The sequence below is a fragment of the Gavia stellata genome, chromosome 24, assembly GCF_030936135.1.
Source record: "Gavia stellata isolate bGavSte3 chromosome 24, bGavSte3.hap2, whole genome shotgun sequence".
Classification (NCBI taxonomy): Eukaryota; Metazoa; Chordata; class Aves; order Gaviiformes; family Gaviidae; genus Gavia; species Gavia stellata.
In genome coordinates, this window is record NC_082617.1 from 6,228,010 (window position 1) to 6,248,902 (window position 20,893).

General features: G+C 50.3%; 1 protein-coding gene across 1 annotated transcript in view; it reads left to right on the top strand.

Annotated features, from left to right (window-relative positions):
* Positions 1-3,715: 3,715 nt before the first annotated feature.
* COL27A1 (collagen type XXVII alpha 1 chain) overlaps positions 3,716-20,893 on the top strand; it is a 160,687-nt gene continuing 143,509 nt past the window's right edge. Inside the window, exons 1-3 of the mRNA XM_059828735.1 lie at positions 3,716-3,771; positions 12,895-12,965; positions 17,795-19,236. Of these exons, the coding sequence (XP_059684718.1) occupies positions 3,716-3,771; positions 12,895-12,965; positions 17,795-19,236 (1,569 nt within the window). The remainder of the gene's footprint in view (positions 3,772-12,894; positions 12,966-17,794; positions 19,237-20,893) is intronic.

The following is a 20,893-nucleotide window of genomic DNA, read 5'->3' on the forward strand; positions in this document are numbered from 1 at the left end:
GTCTTTTAAAATGGCTTCTATTTAAATTTGGAAGGGAGGAAAAATAAATCTGCTAAATATATTTCTATTCAGATCATATGTTGTGGTTTTCTCTTTTTGAAGAATGAGGTCTAATTTTTGAACCTGAATTCACTTGGCACTAGTCTTGGCTTCAGCAATGTTGGGTTTCCTTTTGTTTTAAACTAATTCCCTTTTTCCTACTGCTGAGCTACATGTCTCCATGCTAGCAAAGCTTTTATGCATGTGTTTGCTTTGAAAGTGTTTATCTGGGCGAAGTTATGTGCAGAATGTTTGAGGATGGGGCTCTAAGTGTGTTTTATGGTGGTCCTTGGTGCCATGCTGTGGACCTGAAGTGTTGCCAGTCCTTACCAGCTACCCATACACGTCCCGTTTGTATACGGCTTTGCAAAAAGAGGCAACGTGTCTCTTTGCTTTCCTCTCTGTCCCTTGCTCTGGGGAGCCAGGGCCCTGTTCTTTTCTGGGTAGCGTGGGGTTTTTTGAAGGGGAAGAAGGTTACTAAATACTTGCTGCTTTTGGAAGAGAGAAAAGGTAGAAAAGAGCGGGAGGATACAAGGTGTATTCAACAGCAGAGGAATTTACACACACACGCTTTCGCAAATTATTTTTAATAGATTAAAGCTTTATCTTAAACACTTAGGCTTGGCTAGAATGTGTTCCTCAGTGAGGAATGCGTGACTGAGAAACACGGAAAAAACAGCTGGAGAAAAAATAGCTAAGAAAAATAGAGATTTTATGTGATTTCTGACAAGTTGTGTGACCGCCTTTTGTCCCTAAAGTCCTCAAAGCTGGTCTGGGTGGGCCGTCTGAGCTCCTGGGCCTTCAGGGGGCTGAGGCAGGTTTGTCTGTGCGCAGGAGCTTCTTACGGGTATCTGGATGTGTAACCTAGCTGCGTTCTTCTGACAAGGTTTTCTTGAGAGCAGTGGACTGCGGGGCTGTTAGTTATCTACCCCAGCCGTAACGCTACTTGCTTCAAATTTGTTGTTGTTGTTACTTAAAGCTTCATCTATTATAGCAAGCAAGGAAGCAAAATGCAGATGCTTCAGAGCAAAGGTATGAATAAAATCGTATGCCTATAGAAATTGGGAGATGCAAAACCACAGTCCTGGCAAGCAACCACAACTAAGTCAAATATATGTATTAAAGGAGGAGTCCTTAGTGTGCACGGTAACAGAAGACGTCATGTATACAGGAGATCTGATTCATGGTGGAAACCTTAATTTTTGGCCACGTTCTGAGGTCAGTTTTTTGAGTAAAACCTGCATTGCTGAGTCAGGCCAGCGGGTCCTTGAATTTTCTGCTCTGAGCGTAACATCGTTCCCCTCTAGCTTCAAGTTCAGGTTCTCGGGGGGTCGATGTTACTCCGATGTGGGGCTGTATTCCTTTCACGGGGAGCGTCGAAGTTTAGTGCCCGAATCCAGGTTTGAGGTGCTTTGGTTCTGCCCCGTCCTTCCCCATGTCGCGGGGGGTAACGTGGCAAGACACAACCAACCTTTGCGGCACGAGACGCTGGGGTGGCTCAGCTTTGACGCCCAGCCCCGTGCTGGGTGCTCAGCACCTCGCAGGACCCGTCCTTTGCCCAGTAGACCTGGCAGCCTAAGGAGCCCTCCGCCCCGGAGCAGCAGCGCCCGTCACCCGCAGCCCTCCCCTCCCTCCTCCCGCTTCACCCCCGCTCCCCCCCGCGCTGGGGGGTGCCGGGGTGCCCCCCGCCTCCCCGGGCCTGCCCCTCGGAGGCTGGATCTCCGCTCATTAGCTGCTGTTTGCTGAAACCGGATACCTGGGGCACCCCGGCCAGCCGAGTCCCCTGCCTGCAGCTGTTTAAAAGGACAAGGGCAGCCTCCTAATTCCCACCTCTTTCACATCCATGTCCCTCCCAGCGCCCGGTCCCAAGCTCTCTGCTCTCCTGGATCCCTGCAGCATCCATGACCCACGAGTGGAGCGGCGGCCCGAGGGGGACCTGCCCGCCCCCGGCCTGGGGAAGGATTATCTGTTGAACTCGGGGGCCCCGCAGCCGGGCCAGAAAGCCGTGCCTCGCCCGGGGCCCGGCAGCCTGGCAGGCGCTCGCTGGCTCCCAGCACAGGAGACACCTTCGGCCTGAAGGGGAAGGAGGGAGGAAAGGGCTTGGGTTTGTGGTTTGTGCTTGGTTTGGTTTTTTCTTCCTCCCTCTGCTTTTTTTTTTTTAATTATTACTTTATAAGAAGTAGAAATTGCCCTAAACTGCTGGGACAAATGAATGCCAATGAACGCGGGGCTGCGAGGAGACGGTGCACAGCCTCTCGCCTCGCTGCAAAGTAAGTGCCCAAGGCAGAGACGCTGGGCAAGGGAGAAGGGAGCAGGGCCGAGGGGGCACCCAGGGGTGCAGGGAGGGAGGCGGGAGGGCTCGGTGTGGTGGGCTGCCCTGGCCTGCCCGAGGGAACCCCACAGAGCTGAGGGGTTCGCTGTGTCCTGGTGTGGACAAGAGGGACCTGCTGGTCGCCCTGGGGTGTGCCCGGTGGCCGGGTCCCAGCTCCTGGGACTTCAGAAGAGCTGGAAGAGGAGGGGGCACAGGGGTGCAGGTTTTATCCGCACGCAGAAGTCCCCTCTCCTGGCAGAGCTGGCTAAGTGGGCTTGGGAGCTGATTTACTCCGCTGGACCGTGCATAAGAAAACTCATTCCCCTCTCCCCGCCCTCCTGGGGTCCAGCTTCCATCACTTGGTGGTGGGAGGAGGGGGGGTCTGGACACCGGCCACCACCCGGCACCCAGTCCGCTGTCCCCCCGCCTTTCCCCGTGGAAGCAGGGCAGGGCAGCCCTTCACAGGCTCCCAACTGCCTCGGCCAAGCGCTGAGCCCAAGGGAACGCCGCGTCAGGTACCTTGTAACGCGGGTCCTCTGCCAGCCCGCGGTGGGGTGGGTCGAAGCCAGTTTGGGCGGAGGGCTTGTGGCCCCCAATGGGTGAGCGCGGGCAAGCAGTGACCTCCGTCAGTGGCCTCCCCCGGACCAGGGGCCTGCACGTTTCCTCCACAGAGCCTGGAAGGGGTCTTCGGTTGCTTCTCGGCAGCTCTTCTAGCTGAGAGTTTCTTTCTTATTATTATTTATTTATTTAGTATTATTTTTTGCAAATGCTTCGGTATTACAGAGGAGGGCAGCAGAGAGAGGCAGGAGGGACATCCTTAAATAATTTTCATTTCTCCAAATCTGCCTTTTCCTCTTCTCTCTAAGTCCAGAGGAGAGATCCTTGGGGGGGTGGGAGGCACATCTGCACTGCAAATAAAAAATAATAATTACAACCACCAACCAAAAAAAAAGTAACAGCTAAGAAAAAACACTTTCAATCAAGGACTTTGGAAATCAGAGATCACAGAAATTGTACTATTAATAAGGAGGAAAAAAAAAAAAGAGAGGCAAGAAATCCAGCGACCATGGGCCAGCCTGGCTTCCTAGCGTGTACTTTCTGTTCTCTCTCCTTTTTCCCAAGGTAATTGCAGTCTGCCGAGAGGGAGTTAAATGGGATTAAAAGATCTGTGTAAGCAAAAGGACCCAGAAGAGAAGGAGGAAGGAGTGAGCCGTCCGGGCCAGGGGGTGTCTTTGACACAGCTGAGCCCCTTAGAGAGGCAGAGAGCTGAGCTCCTGGGAAGGATGTACCCACAAACCGGCCGGTCCCCCTTTTTCTGATGGATTGCCGCAAAAATTGCCCGAGAGAGACAATGCACTAAACGTGATGGAGCCGGAATCAGAGCCGGTCTCCAGACTCAGAGCTACAGCGGCAGGCAGGGGGTGAGTACAAAGTCCGACTTCTCCCGGCGCTGGGGAAGGGCATCCCGGGCGGGGCTGGGGGTGCCCGGGGAGCCGGGGGATCCCGGGCGGGCTGCGGGAGGGGAGAGCCGGCCCGGAGGGGAGCTCCGCTGCCGGGTGGCTGGGGATGGGGTGGGGGAAGACATTCCTTCTGCCAGGGGATGATGTGAAAACTCCCGGGCTGGAGAGGAGAATGGGCTGGGAGAAGGGAGGCCACGCTGGAGGGTGGGAATGGGGCTGGGGTGTTGCGGAACGGGGGTTCGGGGCCGGGAAGGGCAGGAGGAGCCCCCCCCCCCCCATTCCCACACACCGGCGGAAGGAGCTCCCAGCCCGGGAACTGGTGCCGGGGGGTGGGCGCCGGTGTTGCACCCAGGCGAGATACAGGAACGGGCGATTCCACCCCCCCCCCTCCGCTCCCCGTCGCACACCTCCACCCTGCCCGGGCGGGGGGGCAGGTTCCCCAGCCCCTCCCGGGAGCCGGGGGGCAGTGCTGCTCCCTGACCCTGTCCCGCGGGGACGTGAGTACCTGGAGACCGCCGCCGCAGCGCTCCGGGCAGCGGGAGAGCGGCGGGAAGGGCTGGGGCCGGGCCGGGGGGGCAGGCGGGTGCGCGGTGGCATGTTCCTCGTGCGGGCAGCGCGCACAGGCGCGCGGAAATGCCTCCTCTCTGTCCATGGGTCTGTACACAGAGTGCAGCACGCACCCTGCCCGGCGGCTTTCTCACACCGCTGGGGCCGGCTTGTGCTCTTTTCATTGTTAAATTGGCGGCGGTGGAGGTTGTTTTCCCGGGGACCAGCAAAGGGTTAATCCCTCTGGTTGCGTTGTCGGATGTAACGATGATTTACCGACACTCCCTTGGAAAGACTGGGATTCTTCTGGCTGGCGGGTTGAAAAAGTTGTGTGCAGGAGCCCTCTGCTCCTGCCAGGCTCTGGGATGGGGTGAAAGGGGGGAAACGGGGCCGGGGGATGGGGGGGGGGGGCACCCCGCTCCTGGCAGCCCCCCCAGCGCAGCGCTGAGCCCGGCGGGGGCTGAACGTGCAGTTCCCTTTGTAGGCTCAGCGCTGCCCCCCCCGCCCGCGTGTGCCTGTGCGGGGCGATCGGAACCGCTCCCAAGGGCTGCAGCCAGCTCTCCTTGAGAAGTTTTGTGGGTGTTTATATACTCAAGGACTGAATTTCAGTGCTTTAGGGGGGGTTCGGTTTGTTTTTGTTTTGTTTTTTTTGCCCAGACGTGGCTGCGGCATGTCTGGAGATGCTGCTGGCAACTGCAGCGTCTCCCAGTTGCGCCGTGTTAATGTTGGGCATGGTCTGGAGCAAAATGCCTGCTTGGGACCCTGCGAGGGTGGGGGTCTGTCAAAAATGGAGAACTTGAACGGGGAACAGGCAGATACAGATTCCTTTGAAAGACCAAGAGCAGCACCGCGTCCCAGCGAGGGGAAGGGCCCCGGTGCTGGGGAGATGCTTGGCACGGGGCACGGTCACTTCACAGCGCACCGATTTCTGAGCAGGATGGAAGAGTTGACGACAATCGTGCTGCAGATGAGGACAGGGAGATCCTGCTTGAGTCCCAGGGCAAGTCAGCCCCTGCTGAGGCCGGGCTTAGGAAGCAGGGACCTAGGAGAAGGCAGCGTGGCTGCCTGCTCGCTGGAGGTCTATCTCTGATCTGGCATCTCGGTGTCCCAGGCTAGCACTGTGCACGGCTGCACAGGGTCTGAGTGTTGCAGTGCCATGGGAAATCTGCACTTTGGTCTTTTCTGGTGACTCTGAATATGTGCGCCTTTTGTTCCCAGGATCTCCTCTGGCTTAAATACCTCGCCAGCGTGCTGCTGATCCGTTCCCTCCTCAGCAGAGGTCGCTTGCTACCCTTCGCATTATCTCTGGATGGGCTTTTTGGTGCTGGGTTTTGATTTGCTTGGCAGAGTTGAGTGCTGTGCGTCCTACCATTCCCACAGCTGGATGTTCCTGTTGAGGCCACTAGTCTTGGAGAGGGTCCTCTGAGCCCAGGGCTGGCTTGTGCCTGGGCTCGCCAGGCCACCCTTGTGCTGCCAAGCCTTCCTCGGGGTGGGTGAGGGTCGTGCTGCCTGAAGGCAGCTCGTAATGGGAACCTTCTGGTGTGTTCCCACCTGGTACTGGGGGTCCTGCTTGTCCCAGCCCTCCTGCAGCATCCTCCGGAGCAGGGCTGGTGGCTGGGGAGCTGCCAGACATGCAGGAGACCCGTGGATGGGAGCGGGAGGGCTGGCTCGCCAGGGAAGGAGAAGCAGTTGCAGTGTGCTGAAGCATTGTCCTGGCTCGAGCAGCTAAAGCTTGTAAAACCAGAAGAACGCAAAACTTTACAGGCCCTGCAAGTTTAAAATGCCCTTCTTGATCATCTCTGATGCGTTTTTAGCGTGCACAGGCTCACTAACCCACAGAAGGTGGTTTTGCACTCAGCTATGCGTTGAGCACGTGTCCGGATCGTAGCGCTTGTGCTGTTCAGCTGTGGTTGTGCCACTTTGGCCCCTTCCAGCCCCAGTGCCACGTGCTGGCTGTGGAGGAGGCTTGCCTGATGCTCCCGGAGGCCCCTGATGGGTGCCTGCTTGCTGTCACAGCCCTGGGTTGTTGGTGTAATGCTGCTCTGGGGCTGCCTGGCCCACATGCCGGATGAGAAAGCTGCACGCGTGGTGGTGCAGCACCCACCTGGCACCACCGAGGTGGGTCAGCCCCTAGGAGGGCCTGGAGGAAGGCACGGCTTCTGTTTTAGGAGGAAAAGACCATTGCATGCAATCCTGGCAGGTGATCTGGGAACAAATTATGGCACTGCCGGGCAAATTCAGCAATGGGAGCAATAGGCAGGTGAATGACGTGTGTGTGCTGGGTGCCTTGGGGTAGAGAGGAGGCAGTTACACAGCCTCCTGGAGCCGTGTCCAGGCGGAAAGGGCAGCGTCACAGCCGAGGTTACAAGCTGAAGGCCAGTGCTTGAGTTCCCCCTCTCCCGCTGCCTTGATGCGCCACTGTGAGCAGGTCCTTCAATAAATCTCCCAGCTTCATCTCCTTTCTGCAATGGGTTGAAGAGATGAAAAGGTACCCTGCTTGAAAACAGCATTTATGGAGGTTACGTTATTGACGGAGGGTTGCCCAGGTCTTGTGGTGAGAGGGTTGTAGGAAACCTGACCGGAGACAGACACAGAGCATGTGGGTTTTTTCCCCCTCTCTCTTTGCCAATTTGTTGGGGGCATAAGTAGAAATGATGTACGCTTACTGAAGTGCAAATGGAAACAATGGGGAATTCTATACGGCTCTGCCAAACCCCATTCACAAAATGAAGGAATGCAAAGGCGTTTGTTGGAAGGACAAAAAAGGAGTTAGATGACAGATCACGCTTAGCGCTTCTGTTTGTCGAGGGCTCCAGTTGCTAACTGAGAACACAAAGGCAAGGGCCAGTGGTGAGTGTTGTCACTTCACACAGCAGCAAAGCCAATAACCCAGAGAGACTGGGGTGGTGAGCAAGGAGGAGACCAAGTACCGGGTTGTCAGGAAAGATGCCCCGTTGTAAGAAGTTGCTGGGAGGCATCTGGGAGGGTGTTTGAGTCATCGCAGCCCCCTCAGTCAGTCTTGCATCTAGCAGGTGAGGAAGCAGGCTGTCACCAGAGGAGCTGGTTAGCTCTGGGCCAGCTTTGTGCAGTGAATGCACAAGCTCTAGTTCCCAATTAGGAGGACAAGCACCAGCGGTTTGAAACCCATCAGCCCTCTGTCTGCAGTTATCAGCAGAAACCCTTGAAAAAACAAGGTGCGAGGTGTCTGCAGGAGGGAGGATGGGGCACGCTGGCGCTCCATCTCCACGTTCTGTGCACTGCAGATCTGCATTTCCCTCCCGGAGAAGTCCTAAGAGGAGCTATAGGTGCTGGGGGAGCAAAGACCAGGCCTTTATGCATGCAGACCCTCCTTGTGCCTGGCTGACGTGCAGGCTTTTAGCAGAGCAAAGCTTCTTTGCAGCACTTGAGACCGACTGCTGTACCATTGCCAGGAGCTGAGGTCCCTCCCCTTCGTGAATACGATTCCTCCCTTTCATCAGGCCCCGTGGGTCCCCGTTACGCTACCAGGGGCCTCCTCCGAAGGAAGCAGCAGCTTTTTCTGGGCCACAGTCACCAAAATCCTGAGATAAACCTCTACAGGCACAGCACTAAGGGCATTTTTGTTCTGAATTAAGATCAGATTTGGCAGAAATGGTGCCAGAATTCCCTGGGTTTGCGCACGAGTTCCAAACTCTGGGGCAGGGTAGAACAACTGAGACGTTCCTGTTCAGGATCACCCCAAGGATGGGTTGGAGTTTCCCATCCATTTGGGCTACCGGAGCCTCCAGTAATAATGGTGGGACAATCTTTGAAACCCTCTGCTTTGTACTCTGCTCAGAGTGCTGTTAAAGCTCAGGCAGCCGCACTGACATCCCACTTCTTCATCCTAACGGCTGCGTGTGCAATGAATTTTTAGTTGTCATCCGAAAATCCGTTTTGATAAACGTGTGCCCAGAACCAGTGGGTTGGATTCTGGATGTTTTGTGTACTTGGGTGATGTTTTGGGGAGCTTTTTTGAACATGAAAATCTTAAAGGGGTACTGAATTTCACTCTTCTCCGCTTAATATTGATCATTTCTCGATCACTCTTAGATTTCTCAGTATTTTTAAATGACTATGGAAGCATATCTAACTGGGCCGTATCTGCTTGTCTGCATTCTCCTTTTTCTTAAAAATGTAGATGCTGAACGGCAGTTAAAAATTAATACCATTTCAGTCCTTTCAGAAACTCTCCCCTTAGTGTGCTGAGTTTTGCAACAGTGCCTGCGTATACCAGACAAAATCTTTGGCTGGAGGTATAAATCAATAGCTGGTTTACACTGCAGAAAAGGTCCAGCAAAGGGCTATGCAGGGTCGACACAGGGACATCTACGTAATGATACGTTCCCATTGCTCTCTCCAGAAACTGAGGGTGAGAGGAGAAATACCATTTTTCCAGAAGCCCCAGAAAGAAAGCAGAAATCTGCTGTGCAAAGGATGATACTGGCACAAAATAAAATTTTTACCCCAAAAAGCTGGGAGTGGAATTGATGCCACGGTGCGATTTAAAGCCTCAGTATGTAGGGTTTGGGTTTTGTTTCCTGTTGGCTGTCAAAACTGCGTGGGAGTCTTATAAATATCACCTCGAGTCATGTGCAAAGGATCTTGGGCAATATAGACATTTTCTCCTTTTGAGATACATTGTCTGATCTACAGCTAGAAATGTAGATTTGCCTTTCTTGCAAAGCAGTTTTCAGCATCCAGCTGGCTTTCTGCTCTTTCGGACAGGAAAAAATGCACCTGAATGGAGGAAAGTGGAGGGGAATTGTTTTTCCACCCTGCAAGGATGTTTGCAATTTCAAAGACATTTCCCCACTGTAAATGAGGGAGAAAAAAAAAATTAAATGCTGCTTTGGGCCCTTGTAACATTTTCTTCAGCTTTGATCCATTATCTAAGCAAACAGGATGTCAAAAAACATTTGGACTTTTTTTTTAAGGCAGGGGCAAAACTTTTAATTCAGAAATGCTGAAACTGTTACAACCGATTCCAGAAATTGTAAAGTGAAAAATTAGCTGATCACAACTATTTTACAGATTGCTTCAGCTTTGTCAAACTTTTTTTTTTAATCAATAATTCCTGACCAAGCCTACCCTACAGGCTGTTGTCTTGCTATTGGCTTTAGTTCAGTGTGGTGCTTTATTCCTCTGTTAAAGAAGCCAGTGGGTGTCAGGTAAGAACCGATATGTTCAACAGGATCTTTCCTTTACTTTTGCTCTTGAGGTTGCCACCCTGATCGTGACTTTCCTGGGGCTATAGCAGCAAGACACACTGTGCACAAACCACCTGGAGAGGTGATAACTCTTCTTTAGACCCGAGCCACGACTTGCTGCTCTCGGAAGTCTGATTTTTTTTAATGCTCAGTAAAAAGATGGCAAATGAGTCTGGAAGCTGAAAAACACAGCTTTGCGATTGTATGCTCATTACAGCGTGATTTCATCAGGTCTCCGGATTGGCATATACCACCACGTGCAGGGACCTCCTGCCTCTCCTGAAGCCCCAGCTGAAGTGGTGCCCCAGACCTTCCGGCTGCTTTTTGTAGGAGCTCCTGGGGATGTTTTATTCTTGGCTGCTACCTGCATGCACGTGGTCCTCACTGGGAAGATTCTAAAATAGCCACCAAGGCTATTGCTGGTCTTTGTACTTCTCCGTCCCTCTCTCTCTCTGTTGCTTCCTGCTTTGCACTTTTGACGCCGGTTAGTTCCCACGGACCGAGCACAGGAGTTTGCAAAAAGTAGCGAAGCTGTAGTTGATAGCTTCAGCTTGCTCTAAAGGGAGTTTATCTGTACTGGAAAAACTTTTAGGGTTCACATGAGCCTACATCATAGGTACTTGGGGGCACTTCTTCACCTAGTGGCTATAGCAGTGGGATCCTCATTCTCGTATTCATCGGCCCTATGCAATAAAAGAAAGAAATGCCTTTAATGGGTAGCTCTTGATAGATTCTCTGTGGAAATCACTGGTTGTGGAAAGAAGCCGAAATAAAGGCAAGGTGGGTTTGATAGCTCTATATAAGGAGAAAAACCTTCCTTTACTATTGCTACTCAAGCTGCTTGTGCAATCCTGTCACTGCAGAGTTGTAACGGAAAAAGAGCCTGCATTATAAAATCCTGCAATAATTAACAGCCCCATCAGTCACAGGTCTGCCATTTGGAAGCTGCTTTTGCTTTTTCCATTAAGTTGGTAAATTTTGCCAAAGTGTTTTTCTTCAGCGTTTTGGCATTCAGCCCCGCTCTCAACTCTTACGGTACTGGCTGTGCGAGGGGTCCAGGAGCCGGGCTGAGGCCAGCTGGATCCCACGCTGCGCATTCGTCTCCTTTATAGCCCAGTCAGTGTCACTGGAATGAAATTACGTGCCGGATTTTCCCCTAAGGCTTGTTCCCCTCACTGTGTTGGTCAACAGGGATTTTGGAAGCAAATTTGGGTTGTGAAGGTACCCCTCTGGCCTTCAGTTAGGTGTGTGGTGTGCACCAGTGTTTGTACATAGCTGTACAACTGTGATCCTCACCAGAGAAAAGGTGTTCTTAACGCTTGGGACTCCTGCTGCCCTTGGAGTTCACGTCGTGTTGGTCACCTCCTTCCCCTCATCTTCCCGTGCTCTCATCGGGCAGTCAAGCCCAGCTGCTGATACCCGGCGAGGTCTTTGCTCCATCCATGCACGCGTGGAATTGTGTCTATGTCTTAAAACTCCGTTGTTCCTTTGGAGGTGAGCAGAGAAACGCAGGTCTTTCCATGGAGTGGATTTTAGCCTCTCAAGTCCCAAAAAGACTTCTGCATAGAGGTAGCCATGAAGAATCATTCCATTCAGCTTCCTTTCCTACCTCCCCTGAATGAACTGGGACAACAGCTCTCCTTGTACTCAGCCGTGTCTTCAGCCCAAGAGCTGTGTCCTGTGGGATGAAGTGGGCAGAAAACAACCGAGTCTCCCCAGCTGGAGATCTCTTGAGCATAGTGAGGCTTTCCTGGTTAGCATATGGCAAAAGAATACCGTGATTTGGCTATTCCAAGCTGTTGTTCCTTCACACATAAACTAAAGCAGCCCCAGAGCTCCCGACATGTGTCAAGGTAATGGAAACAGCAAAGAATGATGTGGTTCATCTCATTTGTTTCCCAGCTGATGCGGGGCCGCTCCAGCACTTTGTCCCTTCGAGCCTTAAAATATTAGTTAGTGGCTGGATTCCTGCATGGATTTTTACATTCAAGGCCAGGTTTCCCCACGGATGTGTAAATCACTGTGGTTTCATTTTAGCTGTGGGAAAGGGTCTCCTGCACTGGGTGAGGATCTGTCCCAGGGTACTACACTGCCTCAGAGGATGCCTTTGTGTGCTAAAGCTGGGACTTGGTGGCAGGAGAAGAGTGGTCTCTAATCCCATTTGATAAATGATTTGTCTTTGCCAGATCTGAAGAGAGGAGCAAGCTGCACTTTGGCATTGCTTTGCATAACCCCGTGTTCGCACTGGCTCGGCTGCGATGAAGAACAACCTGGGGATGTCCCACACTGCTTGCTTCTGGCTGAGGACTTTCTGTAGTTTACATTTTTGTCTCTGTTCCTCCAGCAGCCCTTGCTCATCAAGCTGTTAAATATCACCTCTAGAAGATGAGGGAATTCAATCTTCAAACTTGCCACTGACAGTTTTAAGTGAGCTTAACCAAGGAGTTTCCTATGTTCGCTATTTGGCTACGACTCAAGGAAGTTGGTGGGGGAAGGGGGGGCTTCCGCTACCTTTCTGGTAAACGTTTTCCTCTCTGCTGGCACTTCAAGGCTTCGTTTTGCTCACTGGAAGGCTTGTCCAATTCCCTCTCAGGCGTGAAAGGGTCTGCGAGCACGCTGCGTGTGGGAGTCTGCAGCTCTCACACTTTCTAAGATTTCCTGCCATGCCAAGCTAATGAGAAAGTCATTAGTGGCGACAGCGTAGGGTGCTGAGTGGTGAGAAGCTGCCCCCCATCATTGCATCTGGGTGTAAAAAGAGGAATAGACCCATGTAGGATTTTGTATGATTCGAATATTTTTAAGCACGTAGCAAAGCAATAGGGCTCAGGATTTGTTTGCTGAGGTGCAGGTGACACGTCACTGCATGTCAGCCCATGTTCTACCCATGTCCTCACAGACACGCACATGCTCTCCTGGCATGTCTTTTGACCTTCCAGTTTTGAATTATTTCTCCATCTTCTTGCATTTCTGGCGTCCTAGACGGGATGAGTGCCAAAGAGTAGCAGTAGCAAAGGGACTGCTGAGCTGGCACTGATGACATTGCATCTCAAAACACTGGTCTGGTCCCCTCTAATACCAGTGGGAAGACCTTCCACCGAATTCAGTGGGCTTTAGATGACTTAAGTAGTAAAATGAAATCTCAGTTGGAAGCAAGTGCTGTTCTGCTGTGTGCCTGTTCTCCGTTTCCCAGAGACATGTGGACACTGACTGCACTAGACTTGTGACCGAGGAAAAAGCCCTTAACAGAGGGGCTAGTTTTTGTTACTAATGTTGTAGAAACTCATTATTTTTTCTTCTCTTCCTATTTTAGGGGATTCTGCTTTCTCTGGACTGTATTATGTTTTACCTGGTTCCTGGGATTCACACAGGGAAATTCTGAAGGTAAATTACACTTATCTTTTTTCCTTCTCTCCTCTTTCAACCAAAGTAAAAGCCAAGGGCTTTGACAATAGTTTAGGACTATCATTTAATAATGTCTGAGCCTAGTGCTTGGAATTAAATGCATTTATTGCTGATCATTGCAGTACTGATAATGCAGTTAACAGCTGGCTAAAGAACCGGGTTTTTTACAGGTGATTCCGTGCCCCACAGGGTTTTCAGAAGTGGCTGTCTGTCTGGTGGGAATGAAGCACTTTGGTGTGTCTAAAATGTCACTGGCATCTACTTGCACTTGCTAGGGCTTAACTGCTTTTTTAGAAAGTGCCCCTTGAGGCTGGGGCATTATGGAATTAAGCGTCTCTGGCAGACGGGTTTTTCCTTGACTTGAACGCAACCCAATCATGCCTGTGCAGGCACATAGGATGTTGCACATGCAGAAATTATGTGAGTTCTAAAAGTAAATGCAAATTTAAGGAAGAGAAATCCCACAGGGGTGGTTGATAGCAGAATGACTGTGCCTGGCTCAGTCCCTATGCTGTAGGGGAAGTATTCTATAGGGGAGTGATTGTACACCTTCACCCTATCTTTACCCCCCTTCTCCAGGCATCCCCTCCCCAGTGCTGCTGGGGACAGGACAAAAGGTTCGGGTGCAATAATTAATGACCCCACAAGAGGAGACAGAAAGCTTCAGAGTCAACAAAAATAAAAATAAATTAATCTTTTACAGTTGATAGTGGGAGCTGAACATCTCTGCAGCATCTGTTTGTAAAGGAGCCACCTCCTCTTAAAATAGCAACACCTCTTCCACATGGTTGCTTTACGCGGGTATATGCTGGAACTGAACAGCCTCCGCAATCAGTAGACAACCATAAGTGGACTAGCAGGCTCCAGGGCTCTCCTCTTAGTCTCCAAAACATGAAGGAAAAATAGAAAGTTGGTCAATGCTCAGCTGTAAGCCAGCCCATGGAGCACTTTTTACGGGGTGGGGGGGGAATACATCCCTGCCATCAGCAATTTTGAAAAATGTAATATTTTCCGAATTCTGCTTCAATGCAAAAGAGGTGAACATCTGGCTGAATCGCTATTCAGGCCATTTTCAGAGCAAGTTTTATGTCAGCTCATAAAGAGGCAGAACAAATACTGTGTTTTGGCGTCTCTTTTTTTCAAGTAGATTTTAATATGCTGTTTAGATTCATCTCTATCCATCATTTTACTCCCATGATAATTATGGGATGGTGCCATGTCTTTTGTTACCCTCAATCTAAAGGAAACTCTTTCACTTCCTTCTTACTGCATTACCTTAGTGTGGTAGATAACTCGCCTCTGAGATACTTTCTCCTGTGATAAAGGAATTCAGAAAGTCTTGCTTGGTTCCTCCACAATCAGACACAGGCTGCTTTTCTGCGTACCAGAAAGTACAAACTTCCAAGGAAGCAAAGGCTGCGAGGAAACATTGGTGACCTGAGACTGAATTATCACTCAGGGTTTTCAAACATGAGCTTTATAAAAGCAAATAAGAGATCTGTGTGAGGATGAAATTAAGCCAATGCCTTGGGCTTTTGAAAACACGGCAGGTATTACTATAAGGCGTAGGGGTCTTCCTGCACACTGGAAAATGAGGGAACGCAGAGGATGATTTTTCCCTAAGTGTTACAAATCCAAAAGATCATGAGGTTAGTGAATACATCTGATGTGCACTGACTAAGGGTCGGGGCAGTAACTTTTGGAAATGTAGCGTTTATTCAACCCAATTTTAGCTGTGGGCATCACATCTCAGCTGCTAGAATCTAGAAAGCTTCAAGTTATTTCTCTCCTGCCTTTTGGCTTCTTTTTCTTATAAACCTTCTTGCGTGGGGAGAGCAGGAGGGAAAGAAAGAGATGGGAAGAAGAGCAATAAAAGATTTTATCCCCTCTTTCAGAGACAATCATATGATTGTTCAGGAATCTCTGCGCATCTCACTTGATGCACAGTGTCTGCTAGAAGTTTTTCCCGGTTGCTCAAATGTTGCTACAGGAATGTTGCAACTAGCTTCAAGGCACCTGGGACCAGGCAGCTCTGAGTGAATGGCTTTTTAAATAATGTGTTTTGATGGAAAAATCTACAGAGGAAAAAGTTTGAAGCGGAAAAAAATGCTTTGCTAAACTTGGAGCTACTTAAAGGAGCCAAAATTACCTTGCATTTTACGTTAGTTGATGACATCCTGTCATCCCGGGGGACGTGCCCCACCAGCCCAGGGCAGTCGGCATAGGATGGAGAGGCAGACGAGGCTGGGTGCACAGGAGTCCTGAGCTGTATGCCTGGACCTGGTGCTGGAAAATCCACATACATGTCCTGCATGAGGTCTGTTTTCATCAGGTTTTGCGTAGGCATCTAGAATTTGGCTCTACCTTAGTGGGTTTTGAGGGAAAGGAGTGGTTGGGTTGTGCTTTTTTTCCTTTTTCTTAAGCACTGTTGGATGCAGTTGCTAACGAGGCAGTTGGATTGGTATTGCAAACAGCAGCGGCATCCTCTGAGCAGGGCAACATCCTCATGTCTTTGCAGAGCAGCTACCAAATGAATAGCTCCTGAGTGTAAAGCGTCTCTGCCTAGCAGGAACGTACCACGGGCTGTCTCTGGGAGACAACCTAAAAATATATGTAGAAATTGGAAGCTGGAGTCTGGCTCCTAGTTTAAGTAGTAAATTTATTTCTTTAGGGCTAAATCCTGATGCCTTTGAAGTCTGTGGCAAGGGTCTCACTTGACTTTGCTAGAGCCAGGCTTTGGCCTTTACTATTTCATGGGCTCTGGAGATTATCCAGTATGAAGATACTGCTGTGATTCCTCCATTCAGTGCAGAGAGGGGAAGGCTCTACCTTTGCTATTCTGGGGGACGTTCCTGTTGGGCAATATGGCAGAAAAACAGTGGGGTACCAAGGATTTCTTAGTATGGGAGAAGTACCGTTATTAACACTTGCACGTGCTGTGCAGTAAATTATCCCCTCTGCATAGAGTGGGAAAATTTCCATCCCCTGTCACATCTGACACATCTTCTCCAGGGTAGTCTCTGCTAGAAAATGAGTCAAGCTGCCTTAAAAAAAGGAGGTGGGAATAAAGCTGAGCTCAAAGTAAATATTGATTGACTTGTTCTTACATACAAAAATGGCCAAGGTTTTTGCCAAAGTCAAGGAACAGAGGTTTTCTCGTTATCCTCCTCCCTTCCTGGCCAGCAACATTACAGGCCTCAGACTGGCTCGAGTCTACAACCCTTCTGGCCAACACTGAGGATCTCTTTTAAGTGCCAGTTCTCCAAATACTGGGTATTGTGCTGAATATTTAACAGTTAAGGGTGAAAGAGGCCAAATTCCAAGGCCCCTTTAGAAAAGGAGCTTGTTTTTTCTTTGGACAACCTTTGATTTACTTTTCCTTTTAATCTAGGAAAGCTGCAAACCCGTGATGTTAGCTGACGTGCAGCCATGATTGGAACTGCCGCATTTCTGATTGTTAAATTCTTACCTTGCGAGATCAGCATTTGGATTATACAGCCCAGGCTAGCTTCCCCAAAGAGCACTTAAATACACGAGAGTTAGCTGGTCATCGAGTAACGGGGATTGCATTCTGGCAGGGAAGAGGGAAGGAAATATAGTCATGCTAGCTCATTTTCAACAGCGGTAGTGTCATGGTAATCATTATAGCCTTACCTTTATCTGTCTATACCGTGTAGGTAACATCTTCTGTTAGACCAAATGGTCGAGCTGGAGTAAGAGAACAAGCTTTTGGGTGCGTGAGAACCTTTTTCAGGTCTGGGCACATTTACCTTTGCAGCTTTTCTCACGTAGACCTCAGCATCTTCCCCAGTTAAGTGGTTCAGCTGAGACTGCCGCCAGCTGGCTCCAGTTTGTGTTGCTGTTGCCTGCTAATCTGCCTTGGACTCCGAGCTGTGTGTGACTCCTGTTAGACCTTGGGGCCAGAAACCAGAGGATTCTGCTTGTCTGTCCATTGCAGGCTTCTCCCGGAATCAGTGGAGAAATATAGGTGCCTCTGGACAGCCATCCCTCTCATCCTCTCTTGAACAAGGCACCCAGGTCCTAGGTGACAAATGCTGGAGGCGAGTCCCACCTCTACAGCTCAGTGCCAGCCATAACTAATTTCTTAGCTCTTCACAAACCAAGTCTGGTTCCTCCAACTTATTAAAATAATTTAAGGCTGTAAAATGAGCTTCGGGGAAAAAAAGTACTAAAGTACTACTGTTGAGAACTTTATTTCAGTGAAATCTAGGTGCAATTTTTTTCATGCTGGGAGGCACCTTTGCTTTCCTAAACTCTCCAGAGTCTCAAAGATCAAAAGCTGCTTCTTACTAATTTGGAGAGAGACAGACACAAGGCTTTTTCTCCCTTGGAAAGTTCTGTTCCTTGCCCTCTGGGGATATAAAATTTTGCAATCCCAGCTCAGTCTGTTGTTCAAATTCCTTTCCAGCTGTGTGGTCAGTACTCAGAATTAAATCCCAGAGAAGTGGACTATTGGTGCTCAGTGGGAAATTTCCTTGTAGTGAGGCCAGCTCCCTCCAGAACATCTGGAGCTGGTCCCTGGTGGGATAGGACAGCTAGCCAGATGCACCATGGAGCTGATGCATTTTGGCAATTGCTGATGACCAAGTTGAGCATGCACTTGCTCCTCGCGCTATGTGCAAAAGAGCTATGTGGTCCCCATTCTGGTTATTTGAACATGGATGTATGAGAGGATGGTTGGGGTTTCTTGTATCCTGTTAGCCTTTTATATGGACTGGCTTCACCCCTGTACCCATCCAGCCCTTGGGTCTCCCAACAACTCACATTTTTTTGTGTTTCCTTTTCAGATGTGGATGTTCTTCAAAGACTGGGCCTGTCAGGGAAAAGGCCATCGAGTGGATGGTCCTCATCACGTACAGTTCCTCAAGGGGTCATTCCTTTCAAATCAGGGGTCATCTTCACTCAGCGAGCACGTGTCGAAGCACCGGTCAGCACCATCCTCCCCGCAGGCTCCAGCACTGACCTGCTCCTAGTCCTGAGCCTCTGCTCCCACCGCATCAACAATGCTTTTCTCTTTGCTGTCAAGAGCAAAAAGAAAAAACTGCAGCTGGGGGTCCAGTTTGTGCCTGGGAAGATCATAGTGTACGTGGGCCACAAGCGCTCTGTATATTTTGATTACAATGTCCATGATGGCCAGTGGCACAATATGGCCATCGATATCCGTGGCCAGACAGTCACTTTATTTACTTCTTGTGGGAAGCGCAGAGTACATGCGGATTTGCATTTTAAAAAGGACGAGGCATTGGATCCACATGGATCTTTCCTCTTTGGGAAGATGAACCAGCACTCCGTGCAGTTTGAAGGAGCCATCTGCCAGTTTGATATTTATCCTTCTGCCAAGGCAGCTCATCATTACTGTAAATACCTAAAAAAACAGTGCAGGCAAGCAGATACCTACCGGCCAAACCTGCCCCCCCTCATCCCCCTCCTGCCCAGGGATCCCAGTGCCTCCCCGAGTACCCCACCGCATATGGAGCCCTCACTGCAGGGTCTGAGAAACCTGACCACTGCTGCCCCATCCTTGGAGTTTGGCAGGGTCACTGCACCCCTCAAGACTCGGGATTCAGGTGCAACAACCGTCGCGTTGGTATCATCCACACCGTCACTGCCAAGGCTGACAACCAAAGCCACAAAAGTCACAGTGGCCCCATCTCCTGTTCCATTGAGTACTGAAAGACAGCCCCCCACCCGTTCGGTCCCTCAGGGGACGGTGACGACCCTCAGGGTGTCTCGGCCCACTCCCAGCACGCGCATGGAGAAAACTCTCCTCCCCACTGCCAAAAAGGCCCCACCAACGAGCCAGAGCCCTGCCCCAGCCAGCAGGAAGGAGTCCAGGCAAGAGACCAAAAAGAAGATCAACCAAAAACCCACCACTGAGGCCTCTGAAGCTCCCAGTACTGTAAAGCCAGTGAGGAGGATGACTGATAACACAACCGGCAATGTCCACTTTGTCACCCTAAAGCAAACCCTGCAGAACCCAAGCAATGCGCCTGTTCCAAAGAAGCACGTGCCGTCCCCCACCAGGAAAGTGGATCCCAGTAACGTCCCTCTGGTGTACACCAAACCGCCCCTGGGGTCTGCCCGTCCTGTCTCCAGAGCCAGGGCACAGGCCTTCAACCTCACAACTCCAGCTGCAACTGATGGCTATCAAGTCTTTGACCCCCTCGGACCCACGCCGTTTCCATTTATACTGGGATATCCAGGCGTGAAAGGAGAGAGAGGACCTCAGGTAAGTTCAAGCTCTTAATGCTAACTATTCCTAGTCACAGAGCAGCTAAATTGTTGGCAGACCATAACCTACAAGGGTTTCTATAAAGCTTAGTGGAGTGTTACAACTTGAAATAGCAGCCAAGCACTATTACATTTCTGATGATCGCAGTTTTAGCATATATCTCAGTGCAAGCTTGAGTGCTCTGTGATGGTGGATGCCCCTTAAAAGTTTGTGGTTAAAGTTGCTGCTTTTAATGGTAGATTCAAGAAAAGAAAAGAAAAAAAAAAGGGGGGGGGATGACCAATCCCACCTTCCTTCCTGCAAGTTGCTGGTTAAAATTTTGATGGCCAGGCTGGAGCTCTGTTCCACACCCCTGGTTTTACTCAGGACCGAGAGGGTAGAACTGCCAGTCACCTTCCAAAGAAAACCCAGGTGCCTCAAAAACATGCCACAAATTAACTGTTTCTTAACCCTGGTTATTAATTTGTTTTGTACCCAAAATTCACATTTCCAGAGAAGTGCCCCGTTCTAGCAGATGCAAGTACAGAGATTGCTTCAGGATTTTTTTAACAAACTCTCCTCTATTTTTATGGTATAAGTTAATTTATTTTTTTTATTTCTCATAGCCCACACTTAAAACATGCAAAGAGTTTCCTTTATAAATTTAACTACTGCATTCCACACACAATAACCACTCTCAGGGTGTATATCTTGGCTATCATAAAAGTATACACACATTTTCTAATGCTAAAAGCAGTCAGGCCACACTAATTATCTGCTGGCTTTTTTTTTTCCAAATGCAAGAATGCAAACAAGATCTTTAAACTGGCCAACTTTTAGGAGGATTTGGTGTTCCAACCCAAGCCTTTTGCTATATTGTGTATATGAGAGAGGGGTTGTACATGTGAAATAAGTTTTTCTCCCAGACAGTCTTTAGTTGCCAAGTTCCAGCCTAGAGCAAATTTTTACAGCTGACTTCTTAAAATAGCGAAAGAAGGGTTTACAATGGAAATATTGAGACTAGCTTAAGGAACGCCATCAACAGCACTTGTGTCTGCAGATGTGCTGCTCATTGTTGCATGTAACACCTGAAGTGAAACGGTCATGTTTCGTGAAGCCCTCCATGGGTGCTCACCTTCAAGGTTTGCATTCCCTGCCTGTCCCATTTCAAAGCAGCGTGGTGATTTCTCTCCTCGTGATTCGGCTGGGGAGTCACGGAGGGGTGTGTTTTGTTCGAAGGTTCCCACCTCTGGGAGGGGTGAAGATGCTGCGGCGGGCAGGGGGATGCAGGGGGATGCAGTGGAGGGGTGAAGATGCTGCGGCGGGCAGGGGGATGCAGGGGGATGCAGTGGAGGGGTGAAGATGCTGCGGCGGGCAGGGGGATGCAGTGGAGGGGTGAAGATGCTGCGGCGGGCAGGGGGATGCAGTGGAGGGGTGAAGATGCTGCGGCGGGCAGGGGGATGCAGTGGAGGGGTGAAGATGCTGCGGCGGGCAGGGGGATGCAGGGGGATGCAGTGCAGGCAGCCTGCGCTCCTGCCTGGCTTTACAGGCACACATCCCTGTTGCAGTCTTTGTACTTGGAGGCGTTTTGCTAAATCCCTGAGTAGACAGAATGAGCTTTAGCGATTTTATCTTTGGGCAGCCTTCTATGTTTCGTGGAGAGTCATTTCAGGCA